Below are 27412 nucleotides of genomic sequence, written 5' to 3' on the forward strand. Positions count from 1 at the left end.
AGAATAGGAGAACTAAATACCCCCCTCACATCAATGGACAGATCCTCTAGACAGAAAACCAATAAAGCAACCGAGATCCTAAAGGAAACAATAGAAAAGTTAGACTTAATTGATATCTTCAGGACACTACATCCAAAAAAAGCAGAATACACATTCTTCTCAAATGCTCATGGAACATTCTCAAGAATCGACCACATATTGGGACACAAAGCGAATCTCCATAAATTTAGGAGCATAGAAATTACCTCAAGTATCTTCTCTGACCACAATGCCATGAAATTAGAAACCAACCATGGGAAAAGGAAAGAGAAAAAACCTACTCCATGGAGACTCAACAACATGGTACTAAAAAACCAATGGGTCAATGTGGAAATCAAGAAGGAAATTAAAAACTACCTTGAAACAAATGATAATGAAGACACAACCTCTCAAAATCTATGGGATGCTGCGAAAGCAGTGCTCAGAGGGAAATTTATAGCAATCCAGGCCTTTCTCAAAAAAGAAGAAAGATCCCAAATGGACAACTTAACCCTCCACCTAAACGAATTAGAAAAAGAAGAACAAAAAAGTCCTAAAGTCAGCAGAAGGAAGGACATTATAAAGATCAAAGAAGAAATCAATAAAATAGAGACTCACAAAACAATAGAGAAAATTAATAAAACCAAGAGCTGGTTCTTTGAAAAGGTGAACAAAATTGACAAACCCCTGGCCAGACTCACTAAAAAGAGGAGAGAAAGAACCCAAATCACCAAAATTAGAAATGAAAAAGGAGAAATCACAATGGATACAGCAGAAATACAAAAACCCATAAGAGAATACTATGAACAACTCTACGGCAACAAGTTTGACAATCTGGAAGAAATGGACAATTTTCTAGAATCTTACAGCCTGCCAAAACTGAATCAAGCAGAAATAGACCAACTGAACAGACCGATCACTAGAAATGAAATTGAAGAGGTCATAAAATCACTCCCTACAAATAAAAGTCCAGGACCAGATGGCTTCACAGGTGAATTTTATCAAACATATAAAGAGGAATTGGTGCCCATCCTCCTTAAACTCTTTCAAAAGGTTGAAGAAGAAGGAATACTCCCAAAGACATTCTATGAGGCCACCATCACCCTCATTCCAAAACGAGACAGAGATACCACCAAAAAAGAAAACTATCGCCCAATATCATTGATGAGTATAGATGCAAAAATTCTCAACAAAATCTTAGCCAACCGAATCCAACAACATATCAAAAGAATTATACACCATGACCAGGTTGGGTTCATCCCAGGTTCACAAGGATGGTTCAACATACGCAAATCAATCAGCATCATACACCACATTGACAAAAGAAAAAAGTCAAAAATCATATGATCATCTCAATAGACGCAGAAAAAGCATTTGACAAAGTTCAACATCCATTCATGATCAAGACCCTCGCCAAAGTGGGTATAGAGGGAACATTCCCGAACATAATCAAAGCCATTTATGATAAACCCACAGCAAATATAATCCTCAATGGGGAAAAACGGAAAGCCTTCTCACTCAAATCTGGAACAAGACAGGGATGCCCACTCTCACCACTGCTCTTCAACATAGTTTTGGAAGTCCTAGCCACAGCAATTAGACAAACAAAAGAAATCAAAGGCATCCATATAAGAAGAGAAGAGATCAAACTGTCACTGTATGCAGATGACATGATACTATACCTAGAAAACCCTAAGGACTCAACCCCAAAACTCCTTGAACTGATTAATAACTTCAGCAAAGTGGCAGGATATAAGATTAACATTCAGAAGTCAGTTGCATTTCTGTATACCAGCAATGAAACATTAGAAAAGGAATACAAAAATACGATACCTTTGAAAATTGCACCTCACAAAATCAAATACCTCGGAATACACCTGACCAAGGAGGTAAAGGACCTATATGCCGAGAACTATAAAACCTTCATCAAAGAAATCAAAGAAGATGTACAGAAATGGAAAGATATTCCATGTTCCTGGATTGGAAAAATCAATATTGTAAAAATGGCCATACTACCCAAAGCAATCTACAGATTCAATGCAATCCCTATCAAATCACCCATGACATTTTTCACTGAAGTAGAACAAACAATCCAAACATTTATATGGAACAACAAAAGACCCAGAATCGCCAAGGCAATCCGGAGAAACAAAAACCAAGCAGGAGGCATCACTCTCCCAGACTTCAAGAAATACTACAAAGCCACAGTCATCAAAACAGTGTGGTACTGGTATCAAAACAGACAGACAGACCAATGGAACAGAAGAGAGAATCCGGAAATAAACCCTGACACCTATGGTCAATTAATCTTTGACAAGGGAGGCAAGAACATAAAATGGGAAAAGGAAAGTCTATTCAGAAAGCATTGCTGGGAAACCTGGACAGCTGCATGCAAAGCAATGAAACTAGAACACACCCTCACACCATGCACCAAAAGAAACTCCAAATGGCTGAAAGACCTAAATATACGACAGGACACCATCAAACTCCTAGAAGAAAACATAGGCAAAACACTCTCTGACATCAACCTCATGAATATTTTCTCAGGTCAGTCTCCCAAAGCAATAGAAATTAGAGCAAAAATTAACCCATGGGACCTCATCAAACTGAAAAGCTTTTGCACAGCAAAGGAAACCCAAAAGAAAACAAAAGGACAATCTTACAGAATGGGAGAAAATAGTTTCAAATGATGCATCGGACAAGGGCTTAATCTCTAGAACATATAAACAACTTATACAACTCAACAGCAAAAAAACCAATCAATCAATGGAAAAATGGGCAACAGACCTGAATAGACATTTCTCCAAAGAAGATATACAGATGGCCAACAAACACATGAAAAAATGCTCAACATCGCTGAGTATAAGAGAAATGCAAATCAAAACTACCATGAGATACCACCTCACACCAGTTAGAATGGCCATCATTCATAAATCCACAAATAACAAGTGCTGGAGGGGCTGTGGAGAAAAGGGAACCCTCCTGCACTGCTGGTGGGAATGTCAACTGGTACAGCCACTATGGAGAACAGTTTGGAGATACCTTAGAAATCTATATATAGAACTTCCATATGACCCCGCAATCCCACTCTTGGGCATCTATCCGGACAAAACTCTACTTAAAAGAGACACGTGCACCCGCATGTTCATTGCAGCACTATTCACAATAGCCAGGACATGGAAACAACCCAAATGTCCATCGACAGATGATTGGATTCGGAACAGGTGGTATATATACACAATGGAATACTACTCAGCCATAAGAAAGAATGCCATAATGCCATTTGCAGCAACATGGATGGAACTAGAGAATCTCATCCTGAGTGAAATGAGCCAGAAAGACAAAGACAAATACCATATGATATCACTTCTAACTGGAATCTAATACCCAGCACAAATGAACATCTCCTCAGAAAGGAAAATCATGGACTTGGAGAGGAGACCTGTGGCTGCCCGATGGGAGGGGGAGGGAGTGGGAGGGATCGGGAGCTTGGGCTTATCAGACACAACTTAGAATAGATTTACAAGGAGATCCTGCTGAATAGCATCGAGAACTTTGTCTAGATACTCGTGTTGCAACAGAAGAAATGGTGGGGGAAAAATGTAATTGTAATGTATACATGTAAGGATAACCTGACCCCCTTGCTGTACAGTGGGAAAATAAAAAAAATAAAAATAAATAAAAATAAAAGATATACTAGGTGCTCCTTGGAAGTAAAAACAAAAAAATAAATAAATAAAAGTATTATGGTAGCTAATGATTAACCCCAGCATGACTAATTCAATTATCTACCCAAGAAGAAGGTGTAAAAATTGTAATTATATATGCACCTAACCTCGAAGTACCTCAATATATAAGGCAACTGCTGATAGCCGTAAAAGGAGAAATCAACAGAGACTCAATAATAGCGGGGGACTCCATTTACACCAATGGACAGATAATCTAGAAAGAAAATCAACAAGGAAACACAGTCCTGTAATGACACCATATACCAGATAGATTTAACTGATTTAACTGTAGAACATTCCATACCAAAGCAGCAGAGTATACATTCCTCTCAAGTGCACATGGAACATTCTCCAGAATAGATAACATCTCAGGCCACAGATCAAGCCTTGGCAAATTTTAAAAAGTTGTAATTATTTCAAGAGTTTTCTCCAACCACAATTCTATAAGACTAGAAATCAACTACCGAAAAAAAAAAAAACCCAGTAAAAACAAAAACTCCTGGAAGCTAAACAATGTGCTACTCGATAATCAATGGATCATTGAGGAACTCAAAAAGGAAATCAAAACAAAATTAGAGACAAATGACAACAAATATATAACAATCCAAAACCAATGGGATGCAACAAAAGCAGTTCTGAGAAGGGAATTTTATAGCAATACGATCATCTCAGGAAACAGAAAAAGCTCAAATAAACAATCTAAACTTACACATAAACAAATAGAGAAGGAAGAACTGACAAATCCCAAAATTAGTAGAAGGAAAGAAATCATAAAGATTGAAGCAGAAATTAATAACATAGAGACAAAGAAAACAATAGAGAAGATCAATGAAACCAAAAGTTGGTTCTTTGAAAAGGAAAACATATTTGATAAACCTTTAGCCAGACTCATCAAGAAAAAAAGGAAAAGGGCTCAAATATATCAAATTAGAAATGAAAAAGGACAAATTACAACTGACTCCACAGAAATACAAAGGATCATAAGAGACTACTATAAGCAACTGTATGCCAATAAAATGGACAACCCAGAAGAAATGGATAGATTCTAACAAAGGTATAGCCTACCAAGACTGAACCAGGAAGAAATTGAAAATATGAAGAAATAATCACAAGCACTGAAATTGAAAATGTGATTAGAAAACTTCCAAAAAGCAAAAGTCCAGGACCTGATGGCTCCACAGGCAAATTCTATCAAACATTCAGAGGAGAGTTAACACCTATTCTTCTGAAACTCTTCCAAAAAATAGAGGAAGGAATACTCCCAAGTGCATTCTATGAGGCCACCATCACCCTGACACCAAAACCAGATAATGATACCACAGAAAAGAAAATTACAGGCCAATGTCAGTGAAGAACATAGATGTAGAAATCCTGAACAAAATATTACCAAACTGAATACAAATATTTATTTATTTATTTATTTTTATTATTATTAGTGATTTTTATTTTTTCCATTATAGTTGGTTTACAGTGTTTTGTTAATTTCTACTGTACAACAAAGTGACCCAGTTACACATGTATATACACATTCTTTTTCTCACATTATCCTCCATCATGCTGCATCACAAGTGACTAGATACAGTTCCCTGTGCTATAGAGCACAGGATCTTTTTAATTTATCTTGTTATTGATTTATAGGTGGTGGGTTCAGATTGTTCTTCTGGATTATAATGAGTTAGGTTAATTATTTCAAATAAAATAAGAAAGATCCTTATTAAAAAGAACTTGAGATATCAAATTTTACTCCTTTAGTACCAATACTTAACTACGAATCCTTTTCCTTATTTCAACTAAATATTATGACTCTCCTCTAGAAATTATTCACTTTTTAACATACAGAATTAGATGCGCTACAACATATATATTATGGGAGATCATGAATTTACTAAAATATTTTACCTATTTCTTTGTCATGATTAATACTTTACAATTTTAAAATTATTTAAAATTATTTAGTAAAGAAATAAAGACTCCCTCTTATAAGGTGAGATTTCTCATTGTATAATTGCTTTAATTAATTAGGCCAAACACATATTCCTCTGCAATTGTCCTCATTACAATTTTTTAATGTACACTATTTTTCTAAGCTGTGCAGCTGATAAGAATAATACAATCAATTGAGTGGCAAAGTATCAGTGGGTTATATAAGAATTTGAAAATAGAAATAATCTTCTGATAGGGATAATGAGGTGTGTGGCAGTCCTGAGGTAACCACACTATGCTCCAGAGCATGTTCAGTAAAGGGCCTGTAGGTGATAGATATTTAAGGCCTTGGAGACCAGACAGTCTGTGTTGCCACTGCGGTGTGAAAGCAGCCATAGATAACATATACACAGATGAGTGGAGCTTTATTTCAATAAAACTGTGTTTGCAAAGTTGGTGGCAGGTCAGATCTGACCCTGGGCCAAAATTTGCCAAAACTTCTCCAGAGAATCCGATTTTCAGCTATGCCATGACCTCCACATTAGGCTGGGCTCTTTTATTTTTTTATTTATTTTTTATTTATTTATTTATTTATTTTGAAATATATAAAGTATATTTTATTTTTTTTTATCATACACCATGAATGATCAAGCAGTATTTATCCCAGGGATGCATGGATTTTTCAATATCTGCAAATCAATCAGTGTGATACACCACATTAACAACCTTAAAAATAAAAACCATAGGATCACCTCAAAAGATGCAGAAAAAGCTTTTGACAAAGATTTCTGAGAGAAACCTCTTCAAAAGTGGGCATAGATGGAACCTATCTCAACATAATAAAAGATATATATCACAAACTTAAGGCTAACATCATTTTCAATGGTGAAAAACTGAAAACATTTCCACTAAGATCAGGAATAAGACAAGAATGCCTACCACTATTCAACATAGTTTTGGAAGTCCTAGCAAAAGCAATCAGAGAATAAAAAGAAATAAAAGGAATCCAGATCAGAAAAGAAGTAAAACTATCACTATTTGCAGATGACATGATACTTTAACTGTAAAAATCCTAAAGACACTACAAGAAAACTGTTAGAACTCATCAATGAATTTGGCAAAGTTGCAGGATACAAAATTAATACACAGAAATTGATTTCATTTCTACATATAACAATGAAAGATCAGAAAGAGAAATGAGGGAGACCATCCCATTTACCATTGCACCAAAAAGAATAAAATACCTAGGAATAAACCTATCTAAAGAGAAAAAAGACCTATAAGACCTATAAGATGCTGATGCAAGAAATCAAAGACAACACAAACAGATGGAAAGATACACCATGCTCTTGGATTGGAAGAATCAGTATTGTCCAAATGATTATACTATGCAAGGAAATATACAGATTCAGTGCAATCCTTATAAAATTACCAAGGACATTCTTACAGAACTAGAACAAAATATTTTAAAATTTGTATGGAAACACAAAAGACCCTGAATAACCAAAGCAATATTGAAAAAGAAAAATGGAGGAGTTCCTGTTGTGGCTCCATGGTTAATGAATCCAACTAGGAACTGTGAGGTTGTGAGTTCGATCCCTGGCCTCACTCAGTGGGTTAAGGATCCAGCATTGCCATGAGCTGTGGTGTAGGTCACAGATGCAGCTCAGATCCCACATTGCTGTGGCTCTGGTGTAGGCTGGCAGCTACAGCTCTGATTAGACCCCTACCTTGGGAACGTCCACATGCCACAGGTGCAGCCCCAGAAAAAGGCAAAAGACAAAAAAAAGAAAAATGGAAATGGAGGAATCAGATTCCCTGACTTCAGACAATACTGCAAAGCTACAGTTATCAAAACAATAAGGTACTGGCACAAAAACAGAAATATAGATCGATGGAACAGAATAGAAAGCCCAGAAATAAACTCAAGCACCTGTGGTCAATTAATCTACAACAAATGAGGTAAGAACATTCAGTGGAAGAAAAATAGTCTCCTCAATAAGTGCTGAGAAAACTGGAAAGCTACATGTAAAAGAATGAAATTAGAACACTCTCTAACACCATACAGAAATATAAAGTTGCAGTGGATTAAAGACCTAAATATAAGGCCAGATACTCTGAAACTCCTAGAGAAAAGCATGGGAAGAACACTCTCTGACATAAAGCACATCTCGTTTGATCCACCTTCTAGAAAAGGTCAATAAAAACAAAAATATACCCATGAGACCTAATTAAGCTCAAAATCTTTTGCACAGCAAAGGAATCCTTTTAAAAAATGAATAGACAACCCACAGAATTGGAGAAAATCTTAGCAAATGATGCAACAGACCAAGGCCTAATCTACAAAGTATATAAACATCTCATACAACTCAACACAAAAACCCAAACAACCCAACTGAAAAATGAACAGAAGACCTAAACAGACATTTTTCTGAAGAAGACATATGGATGGCCAACAGGCACATGAAAAGATGACGACCATCACTAATTGTTAGAGAAATGCAAATCAAAACCACAATGAGGTATCACCTTATACTGCTCAGAATGGCCATTATTAACAAGTCAAAAAATAACAAATGCTGGAGAGGGTGTGGAGAAAGGGGTGCCCTCATTCACAGCTGGTGGGAATGTAAATTGGTACAATTGCTATGGAGAACGGTATGGAGGTACCTCAGAAAACTAAATATAGAACAACCATATGATCCAGCAGTCCCACTCCTGGGCATATATCTGGGAAAAAAAATTCATTCAAAAAGATACATGCACCTGTATGTTCATTGCAGCACTATTCACAATAGCCAGGACATGGAAACAACCTAAATGTCCATAGACAGATGAATGGATTAAGAAGATACGGTGCACTTGTACAATGGAATACTAATTAGCCATAAAAAGGACAAATAATGCTATTTGCAGCAACATGGATGGGACTAGATTCTCATATTAAGTGAAATAAGAAAAAGACAAATACCATATATTACTTATATGTGGAATCTAAAATATGGCACAGATGATCCTGTCTACAAAACAGAAGCCGATCATGGACATGGAGAGACTTGTGGTTGCCAGGGGGAAGTGGGGAGGAAGTGAGATGGATGGAGAGTTTGGGGTTGGGGGATGCAAACTGTAACATTTGGAATGAATTGGCAATGGGTTCCTATTGGACAACACAGGGAACTTCATAACAGAAACTGAAAATACTGCAAATCAACTATAATAAAAATTATATGCTATGTTATAGTATGAGGATGTGATACTGATTTTTTGTTATTTTTTTCTATTTTGAATACCTTGATGATCTTTTTGAAATGTAAAACTTTAAATGATTACAAGATTTTGTTTCTATAAGATTGATATATGATAAAGTTATTGATTATTTCAGGAAAAAAAATTTTTTCTTAGTTTTAGTAGACTCACCCTTGTTGGTGCCTTAAATGTATATCTAATCTAATCTTGCTCTTCCAGATATTTTCCTCCAAGTTGGACTGGGTCCCCTCTTTTTTATTCCCTCACCCTTCTTGGTTTACCATCCCATCCCCACAATTCTGGTGTATTGCATACCCATTGCTTTCCTCAATCAAGTGGGCATTCTATTAGAGCAGAGACAGCCCTCTCTCTTTGGGTTCCTGGGCACAGCATATGGGTGGGCCATGATGTATGGACTGTAAATGTCAGATGATGAAAAAATGATTATATAAAGCCAACTTTCAGGATAAGTTTTCTCTAGTTCAAACTGATTCATCAGACACAAACTGAGCACCTGCAGGAGTCTGTGCCAAAGGCTAGGGGATTTCTCAGTGCTGTCCTTTCATTTTAGATCTCAAACATCAAATATCTTTCACCATATACTACTAACTCATAAAATGACTTTGTGGAAATTTGAAAAAGTTTCTTCCACTCCAGTGCACATACCTTGGTAAGAAATGCGAGTTTACACTTGACCAGGCACAGTGAACAATATTCACAATTGTACCTAAGGTCCTGGCCCTTGCACTGAGTGACTAAGCCTCATGTGACAGTTTTTATCATGTAGGACTGTGGGAAGGAGATAACCATGTTGGAAGTTTGAAGATAAGAATTTGAGTATATATTCTGCTACAGACTCATTATGTGACCTCAGGTAAACCCTTGCCGTGCTTTGGGTCTGTTTCCCCATCTAACAAGTGAGACAGTAACAATGATTACCTCTGAGGACTTTGGTCAGACAAAGCTGGAAGGATGCTCTTTAAACTTCCTAGGGTGGTAATGACTATTTAAAGCCTCCTTACACTTCTCACTTGGGGCCCAAAGGGTCCAAGTGACCAGGATCTCTATATATCACAACTCATTTTGAAAGAAAGTAAGGTTCTGGGAACACTCCATGTCCAAAACTCACATCCTCCCTGTACTGCAAGTTAAAACTTCTCCAATCTTTAGTTGGTTTTATGAATGAAAGTTTCATATTTTTCATGTGTCTTCCCATATGTCAAAGCACTATGGATAGCACTATGGATAGAACTTCCCATATGTCAAAGCACTATGGATAGCACTAAGGATAGAACTTATCTCTTTTGCCCTTATTTACATCCTCTGTGTACACCACAGCCCAAAGTGGTCAAATACTTATTTAAGAGGTATGTGGGCATTATGAATATGGATATGACTAGGAGACAGAATATGTGGTTAGAATCATAACTCTACTCCTGACTTCCCTGGTACACCCCTACCCATCTCATGCAAAGTTAAGTGCTTAAAATTTGAGCAGTGGTTTCAGCTCTCTAGGATGCAATTTCATCTTCTTGAAAATTTATGATCTTAAGACCTATTTCAGCCTACTTGAAAGGGGTGCCAAGGGATTCAATGAAACAATAAAGGTGAACATGTTTGGAAACTCAAGTGTCATCCACTTGTGAAGAATACTTTTGAAAACATAATAGCAAAAACCACAGAAGGGTCATTTTACCCCTGACATCAGGGTCCTAATATGTCCATATTGCTCAGGAAAACACTACTGCAAACCTCTTGTGAACACCTTACACATCAAGGAATCACAATCTCCTGAATAATTAGAGCTGGGAGGACTCTTAAAGACAGATAATCAAATACAGCTCACTGATATTACAAATAAAGTTAAGGCCCAGAGAGGGAAAGCATTTATCCAGGTTCTATAGGACATCAAAACTGGGCTAAGGATCCAGAGCTGCACTTTGGGTTCTTACCTGTCCAGTTCATCATCCAAAGGTTGGTAGTTGACCTCATAGCACTGGATTCTTTTTAGAAAGTCTTCTAGAACCTTTTCACGGTCACAGTCTATATAATCAGGGCTGCCAAGCTTCACTTGCTGGAAGAAGGGAGAAGGATAAAGGAACTGGGGGAGACAGCCTCTGACAGTGCCCTGGAGAAGGGTCCTTAAAGATCATTGAGAAACATCCCTCATTATAGATATGAGGAAAGTGAAACCTGGAGGAGGGGTCTTGCCCAAGTTTACAAAATCAGTCAGTTGAAGAGAATCTGAACTGTGAAACTCCTCATTCCTTATTTTTGTGTGGTCAAACAAGGTCTGATACATTGCATTCAGTTCTAGAGCACCCACCATTTAAGAAAAACATCTATAAGTAGACCGGAAATTGTGGTGTGATAATTGGATAGAGAAGAGGAACAGAAGATCTTGGCCAGGGGTATTGAGTGTTTACTGGAATAATACAACATGTTTGCTTTAGATTTCTGAAGGGTTGGACCTCCTAATCTATTAATATCTACCTTCTCCACCCACACTCCCCACCTCAGTGAATCTACCCAAGTTGCCTAAACCTAAGATGAGTGTACCCTAGATGTGTTTATTTCTATCATTCCCCCACCTCTTAGCAGGCACAAAATCCTGTCCACTGTATCTTCTAAATATCTCTCCAGTTGGCCTCCATTCTCTCTTTCCCAGATTCTCACTATAGCTTTGTGACCAGTTACTCTATCTACAGTCTAGTTACTTTCCCATACTGGTAGTCAGAAGGATATTTCTAACATGTACATCATACCATGGAATTTCCATGCTTAAAATACTTCACCATTTCCTCATATATTTTAGGATAAACTATGAATATTTTAGCAGGTGACTCATGACTTGTCATGATTAATCCCCAAATCATCTCTTCATCCTCACCTGTCATCGCTTCTGTATTCTCCACACACTTTGTTTTAGCCAATTTAAACTACTTCTAGTTCCCTGAAGGTGCCATACTTAGTATATGCTATCCCTTTATTTCCCATTCTTCACCCGCCAAATTATTATGCATCCTTCAAGATGCAGGTCAGTTGTAACCTTCACTGAGAAGCCTTACCTGGTGCACCCCTACCCCTCCCATGCAAGGTTAAATCCTTAACATCATGTTATTATAGCTTCCTTTGTTTCTTCATCTCAGCACTGACTCACAGAGTTATGTCTATAAAGTTGCCAGTTTCCCTTGCTAGACTGTGAGCTTGAGGGCACGACTCTACCCTATACATTTCTGTCTACTCAGAATGTCACAGCCCAGGTGTATAGATTCAATTTATGTTGAAGCGATAAATGGATGGATGGGTGGATGAAAAGGAAAGGGAAGATCTGGACATGTTCTACGCTTCAAAAGGCAAAAAGAGCACCCATGAGTGGAAATTATAGGGAGGCAGATTTCAACTTGATTGGACTGCATTTAATGAAGGCAATAAGCCCTTTGTTGCTGAAGGTACAAAGAGAAATTCTAGACAAATATTTAGCTAAGGTTTCAAGTTTCTGATGAAGGCTGAAGGAGGTGGCCTTTAAGTTCTCCTCTGTCCCCAGCAATTTCATGAAATAGAGTACAATAAAATGTGGTGAGTGATCTTAATCTAAATCTAATCTTAGACTTTTGCCTGGAGTCTAAGAGCAGTGATAGCTCTGATATGAATTGCATGGCAGAAAAAAAGAGCCTTCATGGCAGAAAGTCAAGTCTGTGGTCCAGTCCCAGTTCTACCTATTCCTGGCTGTATGAACCTTTGACAATTCTATTCTTCCTTTGGAAGCTCAATTTCTTCTCTCCACTACTAAGAGGAAATTCATTGAATCATAATATTCCAGGATGGTCAGGGAATGCTTCTTATAGGAAGTGGGAGAAGAATCTCAGGGAAGAATCCCTCCTTTAACTGCACAGAAGTATTTTTAGGCATTATTTCACATCTGCAACAAAGTAAGAAGGAAAGGTTATTTGTGCTCCTTACCCTGATGTTTTCTGCAATGACGTCGGGGTCATTACAAATGGACTCAATGAAAAAGACCTATAAGAGAAACAGAACAGAAATTTCCAGCAGGAAATTATATTTGGTATAATATAATTATACCAAAACAGAGTTTGATTCCTTCTCAGTGGCTCTGAGTCATCTTTAGAGGTATCTCTGACAACATAATTTCATACAGTGATGCTTTCAGGATTCTGAGTCTTGTTAGGCAGATTGGCCCTAAATTATAGTGTTTCACTCTCCTCCTTCCTCATCCCTACCCTCGCAATGTCAGCTTGTCAGCAATCATCTTCCATTGCCTAATGTGGCACCACTACTTTCCTGTTCTGGTTCTATTTTCTGCTTCTAACTGTGATCTGGAAGGCCCTGCAACCAAATTAAGCATATGGCAGCTGATTTGGCATCTCTGCTTCCCCTGCCTTTCCTTTCCTTTGGAGTTTACTATAGATGAGTAGGCTCTACATTAGAGTTTGAGGGTTACTGTACCTTATAACCGTGTTCTTTAGCAAACTGTAGAATCAAAGACCGTCTTTCTCTGGTAGTATTGGTGGCATCAAAAACCTAGAGGCACACAATGAGATGGCTTTAAGTCTGAGTCTGGTTCTAAAAGAAATGCCTACACTTTGATGATTCCTGTGCTAAGTGGAGGGCTTATGGGAAGGGATAGAACTTGGACAGGGTTTTGAAGGAGTGAAAGGATTTGGAATTAGCCTATATAAATTTCTCAAGCCCTCATTGAGCCCTTACTGTCTGCACAGAAATTCAGCAGACTCTGTAGGCATAGTAAAACCAGAAGAAAACTGTGGGGGTTTCTTAGTCATTTTACAGGTAAAGTAGCTGAGGCTTAGAGAAAGGATCTGTCTAAATAAGGTCACCAAGAGTTGCTAGCAGAGCAGAGTTGGAACTGATTTTCTCAACTCCTAGGTAAAGCTTCTTTTCCTATCACTGCGGAGCTCTTCAAGAATGGGAAACAATTTACTATCCTCAGTACTTTAGATGGAACCATATACATATTTGAAGATCTCCTCTCCTTTTAGAATTTATAGATCCTATCCCAAAGGCCTATGAAATTAAACTGACTAGATGTTTAGGTGAATCTCTAGAACTCAAAAATGTTTATATTTCAGTCTTAAATTCTAGCACAGTCCTGAAAAATTCTTAGGGGTGGAGTGGTAGAGTGTACTGGTTAAAAGTATAGATTCTGGAGCAGTATAACCTGTATTCCAGTTTTGGCCTGCCACCTTGGAAAAATATTTAATTATTTAATCTCTATGTGTAACATTCCTCTAGGCTATAAAATGGAGTACAATAATAATACCTATCTCATGGGGGAAGGTGGAATTAAATAAATATGTAAAAAGTACTTAGAATAATGTCTCCATCTCAGGAGAAACTGAGGGAAAATGCAAATATCTTTACCGCAACGTGACCTTCCTCATGGCTAAGATAGTTATGGACATCTTTCAGAGCTGCCAGGGCACACTGCCTGAAAAAGATGAAGAAAGAAACAAAGACAACACCTATACCCAAGACGAGTTCCTCTCTATTTTTCTGCATTATCTTTTGCACCACCTCTCAGATGTCCTATATTACATTATTCATCTATTGAACATCTACAAAGGGTGTGTTCTAGGAACTATGACAAGCACAGAGGGATCACACAATTGAAAGTGGCTCTGTGTGGACACTCAGGGACAGGTATAAAGTAACATACCCAAGAAAAGTTGACAAATGACAGAGTCATACTATTAAGGGCTCCAATCTTTGAGCTAATAAAACTCAAACTAAATTGGTTCTTTAATCAAAGTAGAGCTTGGGTATATGGTCTGTAAAGTAGAAGTTGTTCCTGGTATACATAACAGGGCAAGCACAGGTATGATGGTGGCAATGTATTTACGGTTTTGGCAAAAATTTGTTTAGTGATTATTCTTTGCTAGGTTCTATTATGAGGCTATGGATCAATAAATTAGACCCAGGTTCTGTTCTGGAAGTTCTCAGACTCTTGTAGAAGAGAGAGACCTTGAGGTTGAATGGATGAGATTGGAGTGGGCCAAGTTATTGAGACTCATGTTTCAAATGCTAGGCTAAGTTTCCACTCTCTCCCATCAAAAATAGGAAACTTAAAATTTCTTAAGCAGGGGATAGCATTATTTAGGTTGGTAGAAGTGCTGTTGTGACCACCCTTTGAGCATCTAGAGGGCCTCCTTGCTAACCCAAATTGCTTTGCTCTACTCCCCCATCATCTGAACAAAGGCCTCCCTCAGCCAGAAGGCAGTGCAGGTCCTTAAAATGTTAGATACTCACTTCCTTATAAGTAGGGCCTCCATGTTGTCTGGGAGAAAGAATTCGTAGTTCTTGTAGCTCACTGCCTCTCGTCGATACTGGCCTAAATTAAACACTGAAAGCAGGGAGCCCTGGTAAAGAGGTTGGGAAGATCCCAGTGGCAAAAAAACAAACAAACAAACAAACAAACAAAAACCCAAAAAAACAAAAAAGTCCTTGCTGGGAGGGATCTCAGAAGTAAAAGAAGGAATAGCTTGTAGCTATATGTTTATAAAGCTTCAAATTGTGGTTACCAGGTCATTTACCTCTCAGAACACTGAAAAGTGGGGATCACCATTCCCATATTGTAAATGAGGAAATCAAAGTTCAAAGAAACTTTGGAAGTAACTCTCAGTTAATAAATGGAGAGCTGGGATTCAACTCCAGGTCTATTTTGTTCCAAAGCTGGTGATCTTCTCACTATTTTAATTATCATTAACTCCAACTCTTTTAATGTCATACAACTCCATTGGAAAGATAAAGAAACTGGTGATCTCCATCACCATGGGTCAACGAGTCAGTTGTGATAGAACTAGATTGGTCCCCGTGAATCCTAGTCCAATGCTATCATACATTTTCCAGTATCAGGACAGATAATCTAGGTTTTTTGCCTTCCTTAGGCTGTACTTTCTCAATTGTAAAGATGAACAAACAGAGAAGACAGAAGGATAGGAGGAAAGAGGGGATAATAGGCAAAGGGGTAATGTAATAGTCATTCATCCAATAAATATTTTCTGACACCTACTCTGTGAATGAGGACATGAGTTCTGGGGTCTCAGAGACGAGCCAGATCTACATGATGGGGTCTCAAAGAAGCTCAAAATGCAGCAGTGACAGTGAGTAAATCAGTACACAGAGAGCTCCCACCCACTTTGTTAAGTGCTCTGACAGACTCATGCAAATGAGTCAGGGGGAAGGAAAGACCAATTAAACTCAGGGCGATCTCCAACGGTGTCTTGGAGAAGGCAGCATTTGTACCAGTCTTTTTAGGAAGGCATGGAGTGTGGGAGATGGGAACAGAGACAACCCAGGTAGAGGAACAGTTTGACCAAAGGTATGACACTGGCAGAAGGCAAAACCTGTTTGGAGGATGGTGAGTCATCCACTGTGACTGAGGTCTGTGAGGGGGGAAATCATGCAGGACCTTGAATGGCAGGCTAAGGAGCTAGGTTTAAACCTGTAGGCCACAAGAACCCTTGGCGGCTATAGATACGGTCAGCTTTGTGTTTGAAACCTGACTCTGAGGGTCTCTGCAAGAATAGACTGGAGTAGAGCAGATAGGCAGCAGGTGTATTAGAGCAGAGACCCATCTCCTACCTCCAGTGTGGCCCTACACTCAGCAGAGGCTCCTCAGAGCCTGCAGTCCCACAAGAACTATTCCTTCTCCCCTTCTTTTCTGTCAATGTCCTACTCCTCCTACAGGACCCACTCAGCTCATGCATACCCTATCTGGAAACCTTCACTGCCTTCCAGTTGGTGATTTCTTCTGTGAGCCCCTCAGCACCCTGCTCTGGGATCCTTTGGTGCCATGTCCTATTCTTATGCATCCCAACCAGGTGGAGAAAGCTTCAAGGATAGAGTGTGGCTCTCATCCATTTTTGCATCTCCAATGCCTAGTATGGGTTTCTGTACATGGAAAATCATTGGGAAACTCTTCCCCAGTGAATAAGAGAAAGAGAAAGTCCATGAAGGAAAAGAAGAAATGGGAGGAGGAGAGGAGAAGACTTGGTGAGAGAGAGGGAAGGAAGCAGATAGACAGGGTGTTGGGATGATCAAGAGAAATGAAAGAGAATGGAGGAAAGGAGAACCACGGGGCCAACGTGGGATTCTTCCCTCTTCCCAATCAGTAGCGCCAAGTAGCAGGCTTGGCACAGTGAGTGTCAGGCTTTGGAAGCAATGGGATATGGGTTTGTATCCTAGTTCTGTCACTAGGGACCATGTGCCTTTAGACAAGACACTTCACATCTTGGACATTAATTTCATTGGCTGTCCAATGATGATAATACTAATTCCCCCTACATGAGTGCTTTAGAACTTGAGAACAGATGTGAGTCCTTTGAGGGCAGGGATCCTATCTTACTTGCCTTTGTTTGCCCAACATCCAACAAGAGCTTTGGTGCAACAGTGTGCTCAACAAATAATTAGTAACTGAATGATTAAACGAATGCCCAGGAAGAACTGTTTTCTACACTGGCGACCAGTGCTCCATTCCACAAGGGAGAGAGGCTAAGTGCTTGCTTAGCATACCAGTAAAGGGGAACACAGTCCCAGTAAAAATTTTCAGCTAAGTTAAAAGCATCAATATTGTCATCAGGGGATACATTAAAAAACTTTAGGTAGACTTTCTTACATTTGCTGTTTTTATTCTGAATTACATACGATGTGGGGGCACCCTAACTTTTAGTGCTTAGAGCCTCTAAACATCTTAGTCTGGTCTTACTTGACCAATAGAAATGAATATGATCTAGTCCCCTACCCCAGAGCATTTTCTGGGTGAGAAATCCAGACACGCACACTGCTACAACACACTGTGTAATTAGTGTTGGCACAGAGGGGGCTGTAGAAAGCATTGGTGTGAAAATTCAGAGAAGCACTGTCTTCCTGGGGGGACCCAGGAATCAAGTAGGAATGGGGATACAGGATGAGCGATAGAGAAATCAAGTGGAGAGGAGAAGAGAGTGGTTGCTGAATAAGAGAGAGTAAGCAGAAAAGAGATCACATTGGTGTGAAAGGAAAAGAAAAGTGGAAGTAGGGAGGAGGCTGACAGGGAGGGAAGGAGACCCTCTGGAGGCGGAAAGAGGCAGGATCACTTCCGGCTGGGGAGGGGGAGCAGACAGGCTCAGACCTAAGGAGAGGCTCGGAGAGAGCAGACGCCTTCTGGACTGGAGAGGTGAGCTAAGGAGCCTTGCTTTACTTAAGATATTATGGGGGCCTCTGGGCTGGGGCTTCGACCGTGCTAGACACCACATGCCCCTAAGGTTTGAAGAAAACCTTAATGCAATGGAATGGTAATATTAATAAAATAGTAATATTGGTGTGGTAGTAATAATAACAGTAATATATGTAGTATGTTACTCATAGGGTTGGTTTGTGGTTTTACAACAATGTAACTCCTTAACAGCAGGTATTTATTCTTACTCATTTTCCTATACTTAGCACCTAGTATGAGATTGGACACAGAGTATATACTTAAGAAATTGTAAATTTATGAAAGTAGTGGTAGTAACAGTAGCAGTGGTGGTAGTAGTAATAGTAATAATAATAATATTATTAATACTGTTAATAATGGTTTCAGATGCTCCCGGTACTGATGTTTTTTGTCCCTTTTAAAGTCGTCTACCTTACTCAATTTTCAGTCAATGGTTTATCGTGGGCTGTGGAAGAAAGAGTTTCAGGGACATACCTTTAGTTGGTGTTCCTATCCAATTGAGATAACGTGTGAGCTTCGTGGAGATGTAGGTCTTTCCTCGAGCTGGTAAACCCACCATAATCACCATCGTGGGGGAATTTGTAAACTGGGGTATGGATGCTGAAAGACACAAAAGAGCCTCAAATGTTGTTCCCAGGTTCACATGATATTCTGGTATCAGCAAAGAAATGTAGAATTGGAAAAAGCTTCTCTCCCACCAATATAATAAGGAAAAAATCCTGGAGAATTGCCAATTGTGTTTTCTTGAATTCATGAGAGAACTGACATTGCAGTGTAAACAGCTAACCCAAAATCTGTAGAGACAAGCATTTGCAGGGAGAAACAAGGCCTGGGTATTTGCTTATCTTTTGCAGATACTACTGAACAACATATAAACTCATAATAATATTCAGCTAAAATGTGTTAACGAATTGCTAAAGGTTTGTTGTGGGCTAGTGTGAGAATATGAAACCCCTCTAAACTGCAGACATAGGTGGATTTGAATCCTCTTGCAGAGTTTTCTTCTAAGAATTCCACCAGGTCCTGACAGGGAAGACTGAGAAGAATCCTGAGAAAGATACCCTATAGATCTGTTTTGAGGAAGGAAAAAGAAAAGCAGCAATGGCTGAAATTGTGCCCAGATCATTCTCCCTATACCCTATGGAACAAAGGCCTTAATCTTCACAGAGAAAAAACTATAGCTTGAGAGCACTGATGGATGTTCACTGCAACTGGCAGAGATGACTATCCAATACCACTAAAATGGCCCAGATCAATCTATTACTATATCTTCCCTAAGGGAAACAAGGCTTAATCTATAGAAGGAATGGCAATAAGAATGAGTACACTGGTGGAAACTCACAACAGATGGAGAAGAAAAATAGAAAAAAATGGAATATATGGTAGACCCACCATTATATTTAGAGCATGGGAAGGAACATTTGGGAAAGTCACACCTCTGTGACTCAGGATAAGCCTGCTTAAGACTGAAGATTAATAATAATTACGTAGACTGTCCCTAGTCCCCTATTCCCTACTGTCAAGCTAAAAGAAATCAAGTAAAATAATAGCAAACTATATTTTAAAAGGATGCAAGAGGTAATATCCAGAGAGCAGCACAAAAGGAAGAATAAAAGCAAGAAAAAAAAACAGTCTGTGCACAAATATTAAAAAATCAGAATGATACAGTGAAGATTAGCTTGACTCCTGCATAAGGATGACACATAAATTTGTGAAGTGTTCCATATTAAACAACAACAACATAGTCTGAAAAGACCAAAAAAAAAATCACCAGGACCATAATTGATTATGACACACATGTTGGAATTTCAGACAGGCAATTAAAATGGCTATGATTATTATGTTAAAGTCTATATTGGAAAAGTTAGACAATATGTAAGATCAGAGGTAATTTCAGCAGGGGGATGAAAAGTATAAGAAAGAATCAAATGTAAATACAAGAGAAAAAACACATGAATAGATCTGAAGAATGCCTTCAATGTCCTTATCAGTGAACATGACACAGCTGAGGAATCAGTGAACTTGAAGATAGAGCAACAAAAATTATACAAACTGACATGCAGAGAGAGGAAAAAAGAGTAGAAAAGAAAACAGAAGAAAACACCCAAGAACTCTGATACACTATCATGTTAGAATACCAGAAGGAAAAGAGAGAGAGAATGGAGAACAAGTATTTGAAGAAATAATTCCTGAAATAAAAAAAAAAGATATTGATATAAACCACAGACCCAAGTATCTTAGGGAACACCAAGCAGGGTAAATGCAGCTTTAAAAAGAACTACATCACATCCAGACATATCAAATTCAAACTGCAGAAAACCAGGCAAAATAAAATCTTGAAGGTAGCCAGGAAAAAGAGGTAAAGGAAATATTTTACCTAGAGAAGAACAAGAAAAATTACACTAGACTTATTATCAGAGCCACGGAAACAAACAGAGTGGAATAAAATTTTAAAGTATTGAAAGTTAAAAAGAACACTGCTTATCCAATTCTAAATTCAACATAAATGCCCTTCAAAAATAATATGGAACATAAATAAGTAAATAGTCAAGGGAGAGGAGGAGGGAGTGGAATGGATGGGGAATTTGGGGTTAATAGATGCAAACTATTACCTTTGGAATGGATTAGCAATGAGATCCTGCTGTGTAGCACTGGAAACTATGTCTAGTCACTTATAATGGAGCTTGATACTGTGAGAAAAAAGAATGTATATATGTATGTGTAACTGGGTCACCAGGCTGTACAGTAGAAAAAAATGTATTGGGGAAATAGCGATTGATTACAATTAAAAAAATACCATGTAAAAATAAATAAATCATTTTTTTCTCCCATTGTCATGTTCCATTGTAAGTACAACAATGGGAGAAAAAAATATGTATACATGTATGTGTAACTGGGTTCCCATGCTGTACAGTGGGGGAAAAAAAAGTGTGTTGGGGGAAATAACAATAAAAAATAAATAAAAAAATAGTCAAAATGATTTTTTCAAAATGATTCTTTTCAAAAGATAAGAAATCTTTTATTTAGGCAGAAGGGATATGATATAGGTAAGAAATTTAATCTATATAATTAAAGTAAGAACATTGGAAAAGGAATAAATGAAGAAATAATCTGGAGAAAAGGGAACTCTTATGCACTGTTGATGGGACCATAAGCTGATGCAGTCAATATGAAAATATTATGGATGTTCCTCAAAGAAATAAGAAAATAGAACTACTATATGATCAAGCAATTTCGCTTCTGGGCGTTTATCTGGTGAAAAAAAAAACTAATTTGAAAAGATACATGTACAACATACAACATTGTTCATTGCAGCTCACACTTGATCTGTGAGTGCTTTAATGTGGCCCTAATTAGCATGCCAAAGATTTGGAAACTGAACTATCAAGCATACTTCCACCTAAGCCCCCTATTGACCACTAGGTGGTACACACACAGTTGTAATCTAAATAGTTCTAGAAAAGTTTTAAAAACTGAATTGATTTTGGAACCACAACACATAGAAGGGTAAAACAAAAATATGAACCTCCACAGGATAAAATTAATACAATATCATCGTAATAGAAACTATATCCACAATAGAAACAAAACTCAACCAAAATACGAATACCATGAAATCTCAACTCACATGAAAAAAGACCATCAATACACATGAATGATGAGATGACACAGACATTAGAATTATCTTAAATTTTTGATTATAAAAATTATTGAATGAGCAATTATAAGAAATCTTGAAATAAATATTAAATTAGAAAGGCTTAGCAAAGAAGCAGAAGATATAAGCAAGAATCACATAGAAAATTTAAAACTGAAAACCACAATAATCAAACAAAATAAAAACCCTCACCAAGGGAGTTCCTGTTGTGGCACAGAGGAAACCCATCCGGCTAGTAACCATGAGGTTTCGGGTTTGATTTCTGGCCTGGCTCAGTGGGTTAAGGATCCAATGTTGCCATGACCTGTGGTGTAGGTCACAGACGCGGCTTGGATCCAGCATGGCTGTAGCATAGGCTGGCAGCTGTAGCTCTGATTTAACCTGTAGCCTAGGAACTTCCACATGGTGCAGGTGCAGCCCTAAAAAGCAAACAAACAAACAAAAACCAAACCCTCATCAAATGGACTCAATGAAAGAGAAAACAGATAGAGAAAAGAGTCATTAAACTCAAAGATTCATCAATAGAAATCATCCAATATGAACAACAGACAGACAAAATATTGGGGAAAAAGAACAAAGATCAAGGGACCAGTGTATGAAAAAATAGACTAATATTCATGTTATTGGAGTTCCAGATGGCTAAACTTTTTTTTTTAACAGGATAGCTACACATAAATCAATGAAATTAGGACATTCCCTCATACCACATATATTTCAGGAGGGCCTTAAAAAGTAGTTGAGAAAATTAGGACAGAAAACTTCCCACATTTATAAAATCCATAAACTTAAGAGATTCAAAGAGCTGAGCAAATCCTAAATAGGGTAAAACCATGAAATCCCATCTAGACACATCATAATCAAATTGCTAAAAACTAAGGAAAAGAAAATAATCTTGATAGTAGTTGAAGAAAAATGACACATTACCTATAAGGGAACAACAATGTTTAAATGACTGGAGATTTATTATCAGAAACCATGGAGGCCAGAGCAAAGTTGCACAAAAATTTTAAAGTACTGAAAGAAGAGTGGTCAAGCTAGGATTCTATATTCAGCTAAAATAGTAATCATTCAAGAAAATAAACTTTCTCAGTGAAGGAAAACTAAGAGACCTTGTAGCTGGCATAACTTCACTGAAAGAAATGCTAAAAGAGGTTCATCAGACAGAAAAAAAAAACAATACCAGAAGGAAGCTAAGAAGGTAGGCAATGAAGGAATTGCAAATGAAATAGTAAGTATATGGATAAATGTAATAGATTTTTCATATTTTTAAGTCCTTCAAAAAATCTTGGATGCTAGAAAGCAAAAAAAAAAAAAAAAAAAAAAACAGCATTGTATATATAGCATGGTATACATGGATCCTCAGTGAATATAGATGTGTCATATAAAACAAATATAGCATGAAGAGAAAAGCATAAAATGGCATACATGGTTGTAGAGTTCATACACTCTTATTTAAGTAGTAACAGATTGATTCTATACAGACTGAAAACTTGTGTATTTTGTAATCCCTAGAGAAAATACAAAAAAATTATGCCAAGTAAAAATCACAATAGTTAAGTAAAATGAAATATTAAAAACTGTTCAATAAGCCAAAAGAAGGAAGGAAAGGGGGGAAGGAACAAAAAAACGGGGAAAAAAAGAAAACATACCAGAAAATAGTACATGTGAATCCAAATATACAAATAATTACATTAAAGGTAAATGGTATAAGCACGTCAATTATGAGAGAGACAAATATATTTTGAATTAAAAAACCCATTACCCAAATTTGGCTGTAAATTCTATGCAATCTCTTCAGAAAACTAGAAGATAGGAAAACATCTGTCAACTTTTTATTTTATTTTATTTTATTATTTTATTTTATTTTTGTCTTTTTGCCTTTTCTAGGGCCACTGTCACTGCATATGGAGGTTCCCAGGCTAGGGGTCTAATTGGACTGTAGCCACCAGCCTATGCCAGAGCCACAGCAATGCTGGATCTGAGCCACATCTGCCACCTACACCACAGCTCACAGCAACACCAGATCCTTAACACACTGTGCAAGACCAGGCAGGGATCAAACACACAACCTCATGGTTCCTAGTCAGATTTGTTAACCACTAAGCCATGACAGGAACTCCTGTCAACTTATTTTATAAAGCCAGTATTACACTGATACAAAACTCAGAAGAAATGGTACAAAAAAAGAGAAAAATACAAATGAATATCCTTCATGAACAACAACAAAAAAAACCTAAAAAAATTGGCAACTCAAATTTGGCAACATGTAGGTCCAGGTGGGGGCAGCAGTGGTGATTGTTGATGCTTACTCAAGTGGTGCCAAGGGCACAGCTTCAACCATCATGCCTCAGCTCCTGCTCCTAGTTGAACAAAGGCTCTGGCCCTACCCACTCCATGTCACAGCTTAGTGCTGGATCTGGGGCAGACAGGTTCTGGGAGACTAGATCTAGGGATGTGGAGGAGGCTCAGAGTCCTGATTGTGGTCCAGGTGGGGCAGCAGCAGCCAGTATTGGTTGTGTTAGCTCGATATACATCCCACAATCATCCCAGATCTCTGATAGCAATGCAGCCACTTCAATTCCTGCAGCCACAATGCCCCAACCCTTAGTTCCAACCTAGTGAATGTATTGGCCCCATCCACTCCACGCCTCAGCCTTGCACTAGAGTTGGGATGACCACAACAGGGGCAGGGATGCAAACTTGGGCTGTGTCTGAGTGGAGCCACAGATGCCTGAACAGACAGTGCATTGGGACTCTGTGAGCTTATGAGCTAACTTACTTCAATACTCTTCTACTTTACAGCAAAATATGAACTCAAACGGAACAGAGCCTGCTCAAGCCCAACACTCAAGGCTTCTGCTTCAGCAACTGAAGAGCAGATCCAATCCCTGATAGGGCAGCAAAAGCATGGAGCAGAGAGGAAGTCTTATCTCTCATAGTGCACATGCTTAGATCCTCTAAACCAACCACACCCCATATCAAGGTGATAGAGGCCAGCACACTCTAAGGAAAGATGTGGGTAACATTCACATCAAAACCAGCCCTCACACCAAAGACATTGGACAAATGTAATCTACACAGGGATGCAGCCACATAAAAACACCCCCTCAAGACCAAAATGGATAACTGTTTCTCCTAAATCCAGAGAGACAGAGAAATTAAAGTAAAATAAAAATGTAGAGCTACTCCTAACTGAAAGAGCGAGAGAAGTTCCTTGAAAGAAATTAATAATGAATCAGAGATCATTAGTCTACCAGCCACTAAGTTCAAAAAAGTGGTAATAAAAATGTTAACTGAATTAAGAAAATTACTGATATAAATGCACATCATTTTGATGAGGAACTAGAAAATATAGATGACCAGGCTCAGCAAGATGAAGAGAGAATTAAAAAAAAAAAGAAATGAAAGAGAAGAAATAACAACCAATGCCACAGAAACACAAAAAAAAATCATAAAAGAATGCTATGAACAACAAATTGGACAACCTAGGAGAAATGGACAAGTTTCTAGAAACATAAAGCCTTTCAAGACACACCTATGGTCAATTAATCTATGACAAAGAGGCAAGAATAAACAATGGAGAAAAGACTGTCTCTTCAACAAGTGATGCTGGGAAAACTGGATAACTACATGTAAATCAATGAAATTAGAACATTCCCTTATATCATATATAAAAATAAAATCAAAATAGTTTAAAGACCTAAGTGTAAGACATGACACAATAAAACTTATAGAACATAGGCAAAACGTTTTTGACATAAGTGGTATTAATATCTCTTAGCTCAGACTTCCATGGCAAAAGAAATAACAGCAAAAATAAGCAAATAGGACCAAATTAAACTAGAAAGCTTTTATATAGCAAAGGGAACCATCAACAAAATGAAGACAACCTATCAAATGAGAGCAAATACTTGAAAATGATGTCACTGACAGGGGTTAAGACCCACAATATACAATCAGCACACACAACACTGTAGCAACAAACAAACAAACAAATGAACAACAACAACAAAACCCAAAAAAAACAAGCAATCAAAAAATGGACAGAAGATCTACACAGATGTTTCCCCAAAGAACACATACAGATGGCTAAAAGGCTAATGAAAAGATGATCAACACTACTAATAACTAAAGAGATGCAAATGAAAACTACAATGAGGAATCAGCTCAAGACTACTATCATCAAATAGTCTACAGATAGCAAATGTTGGAGAGGATGTGGAGAAAAGGGAACACTTGTACACTGTAGGTGGGAATGTAGATTGGTGCATCCACTAAGAAAAATAGTATGAAGTTTCCCTAAAAAACTAAAATTAGAACTACCATATGATCTAGCAGTTCCACTCATGGGTATGTATCTGGAAAAATGAAAACACTAGTTTGAAAAAATACATGCACTCCAATTTTCATAGCAGCACAATTTATAAAAGCCAAGACCTGGAAACACCCCAAGTGCCCATTAACAGGTTATTTACTTAAGAAGATGTATGTGTGTGTGTGTGTGTGTGTGTGTGTGTGTGTGTGAGAGAGAGAGAGAGGAGAGAGAGAATGGGGGGGTGTATGTATTACTCAGCCATTAAAAAGAATGGAATATTGCCATTTTCAGCAAAATGAATGGAAGTAGAGAATATTATGCTTAGTGAAATAAGGCAGACAAAAGACAAAATGTTGTATAATATCACATATGTGGACTCAAAAAAAGACAAATGAATATATATATAAAACAGAATCAGATTCAGAGATGTAGAAAAAACTTATGGTTGCCAAAGGAGAAGGGGAGGGTTAATTTTGGGGTATAGGTTTAATATATACAAACCACTATACATAAAATAGATAAGTAGCAATGATTTACTATATAGGATGGAGAATTATATCCAAAATCTTTTAATAACCTATAACCTAATAACTTAAGGAATATCATTTGCAAAAAAGTAAATCACTACACTGTATACCCAAGTCTAACACAATATTGCAAATTGACTATACTTAAATAAAAAAGCAAAAAATTAGCCACATATGAAAAATAATACACTACAACCAAGCATAGTTTATACCAGGAATGCAAAGTTTGTTCAATATATAAAAATAATCAGTAAAGAAGTAAAACCACATATTACATGAAGAGATTAAAAAAATACCTTTTGACAAATTATGATATTCATTCCTGATAAAAACTCTTAGTAAAGAAAAAACAGTAGGGAAATTCCTCAACCAAATGAAGGATATCTGAAAAAAATTATAGCTAATGTACCTTGCATTTGATTGGCTGAATGCTTTCCTAATATCAAGAACAAGATGGGAGAGGTGGGGTCAAGATGGCAGAGGAGTAAGACATAGTGGTCACCTTCTCCCATGAATACATAAAATAAATCTACATGTAGAATGATTCACACAGAATATCTACTGAACACTGGCAGAAGACCTTAAACCTCCAAGAGGGGCCAGAAACCCTCCACATAACTGGGTAGAACAAAAGGTAAAAAGAGAGAGAGAGAAGAGAAAAAAAAAAAAAAAAAGAATCAGGATCCCGAGAGGGAGCAGTGAAAGAGGAAAGGAATCCACACACTGGGAGGCCACCTAACTGACAGGGAGATCAGTTGAGACAGA

The 27412-nt window shown here is 37.7% G+C and overlaps 1 protein-coding gene and 1 pseudogene across 13 annotated transcripts in view; one reads left to right on the forward strand and one right to left on the reverse strand.

Moving 5' to 3' along the window:
* Window positions 1–27412, reverse strand: part of PFKFB1 (6-phosphofructo-2-kinase/fructose-2,6-biphosphatase 1) — an 86498-nt gene that overhangs the window by 35601 nt on the left and 23485 nt on the right. For 12 of the 13 annotated variants that reach the window (XR_014834546.1, XM_005673664.4, XM_021079419.2 and 9 more), the window contains 6 exon segments: window positions 18622–18747; window positions 15201–15294; window positions 14316–14382; window positions 13383–13457; window positions 12879–12935; window positions 10868–10989 (listed from right to left, as the gene is read on the reverse strand). Coding sequence is in view for 12 of the 13 variants with exons in the window: in XM_005673664.4 (XP_005673721.1) it covers window positions 10868–10989; window positions 12879–12935; window positions 13383–13457; window positions 14316–14382; window positions 15201–15294; window positions 18622–18747 (541 nt within the window). In the remaining variant the exon portion in view is untranslated. 13 annotated transcript variants of the gene reach the window in all.
* On the forward strand, window positions 19781–19878 carry LOC146394621 (U6 spliceosomal RNA; annotated as a pseudogene).

The sequence above is a fragment of the Sus scrofa genome, chromosome X (genome assembly GCF_054392235.1).
Source record: "Sus scrofa isolate SSC_HxYL_T2T_F1_AM1 chromosome X, Sscrofa_HxYL_maternal_Yorkshire_Landrace_v2.0, whole genome shotgun sequence".
Classification (NCBI taxonomy): domain Eukaryota; kingdom Metazoa; phylum Chordata; class Mammalia; order Artiodactyla; family Suidae; genus Sus; species Sus scrofa.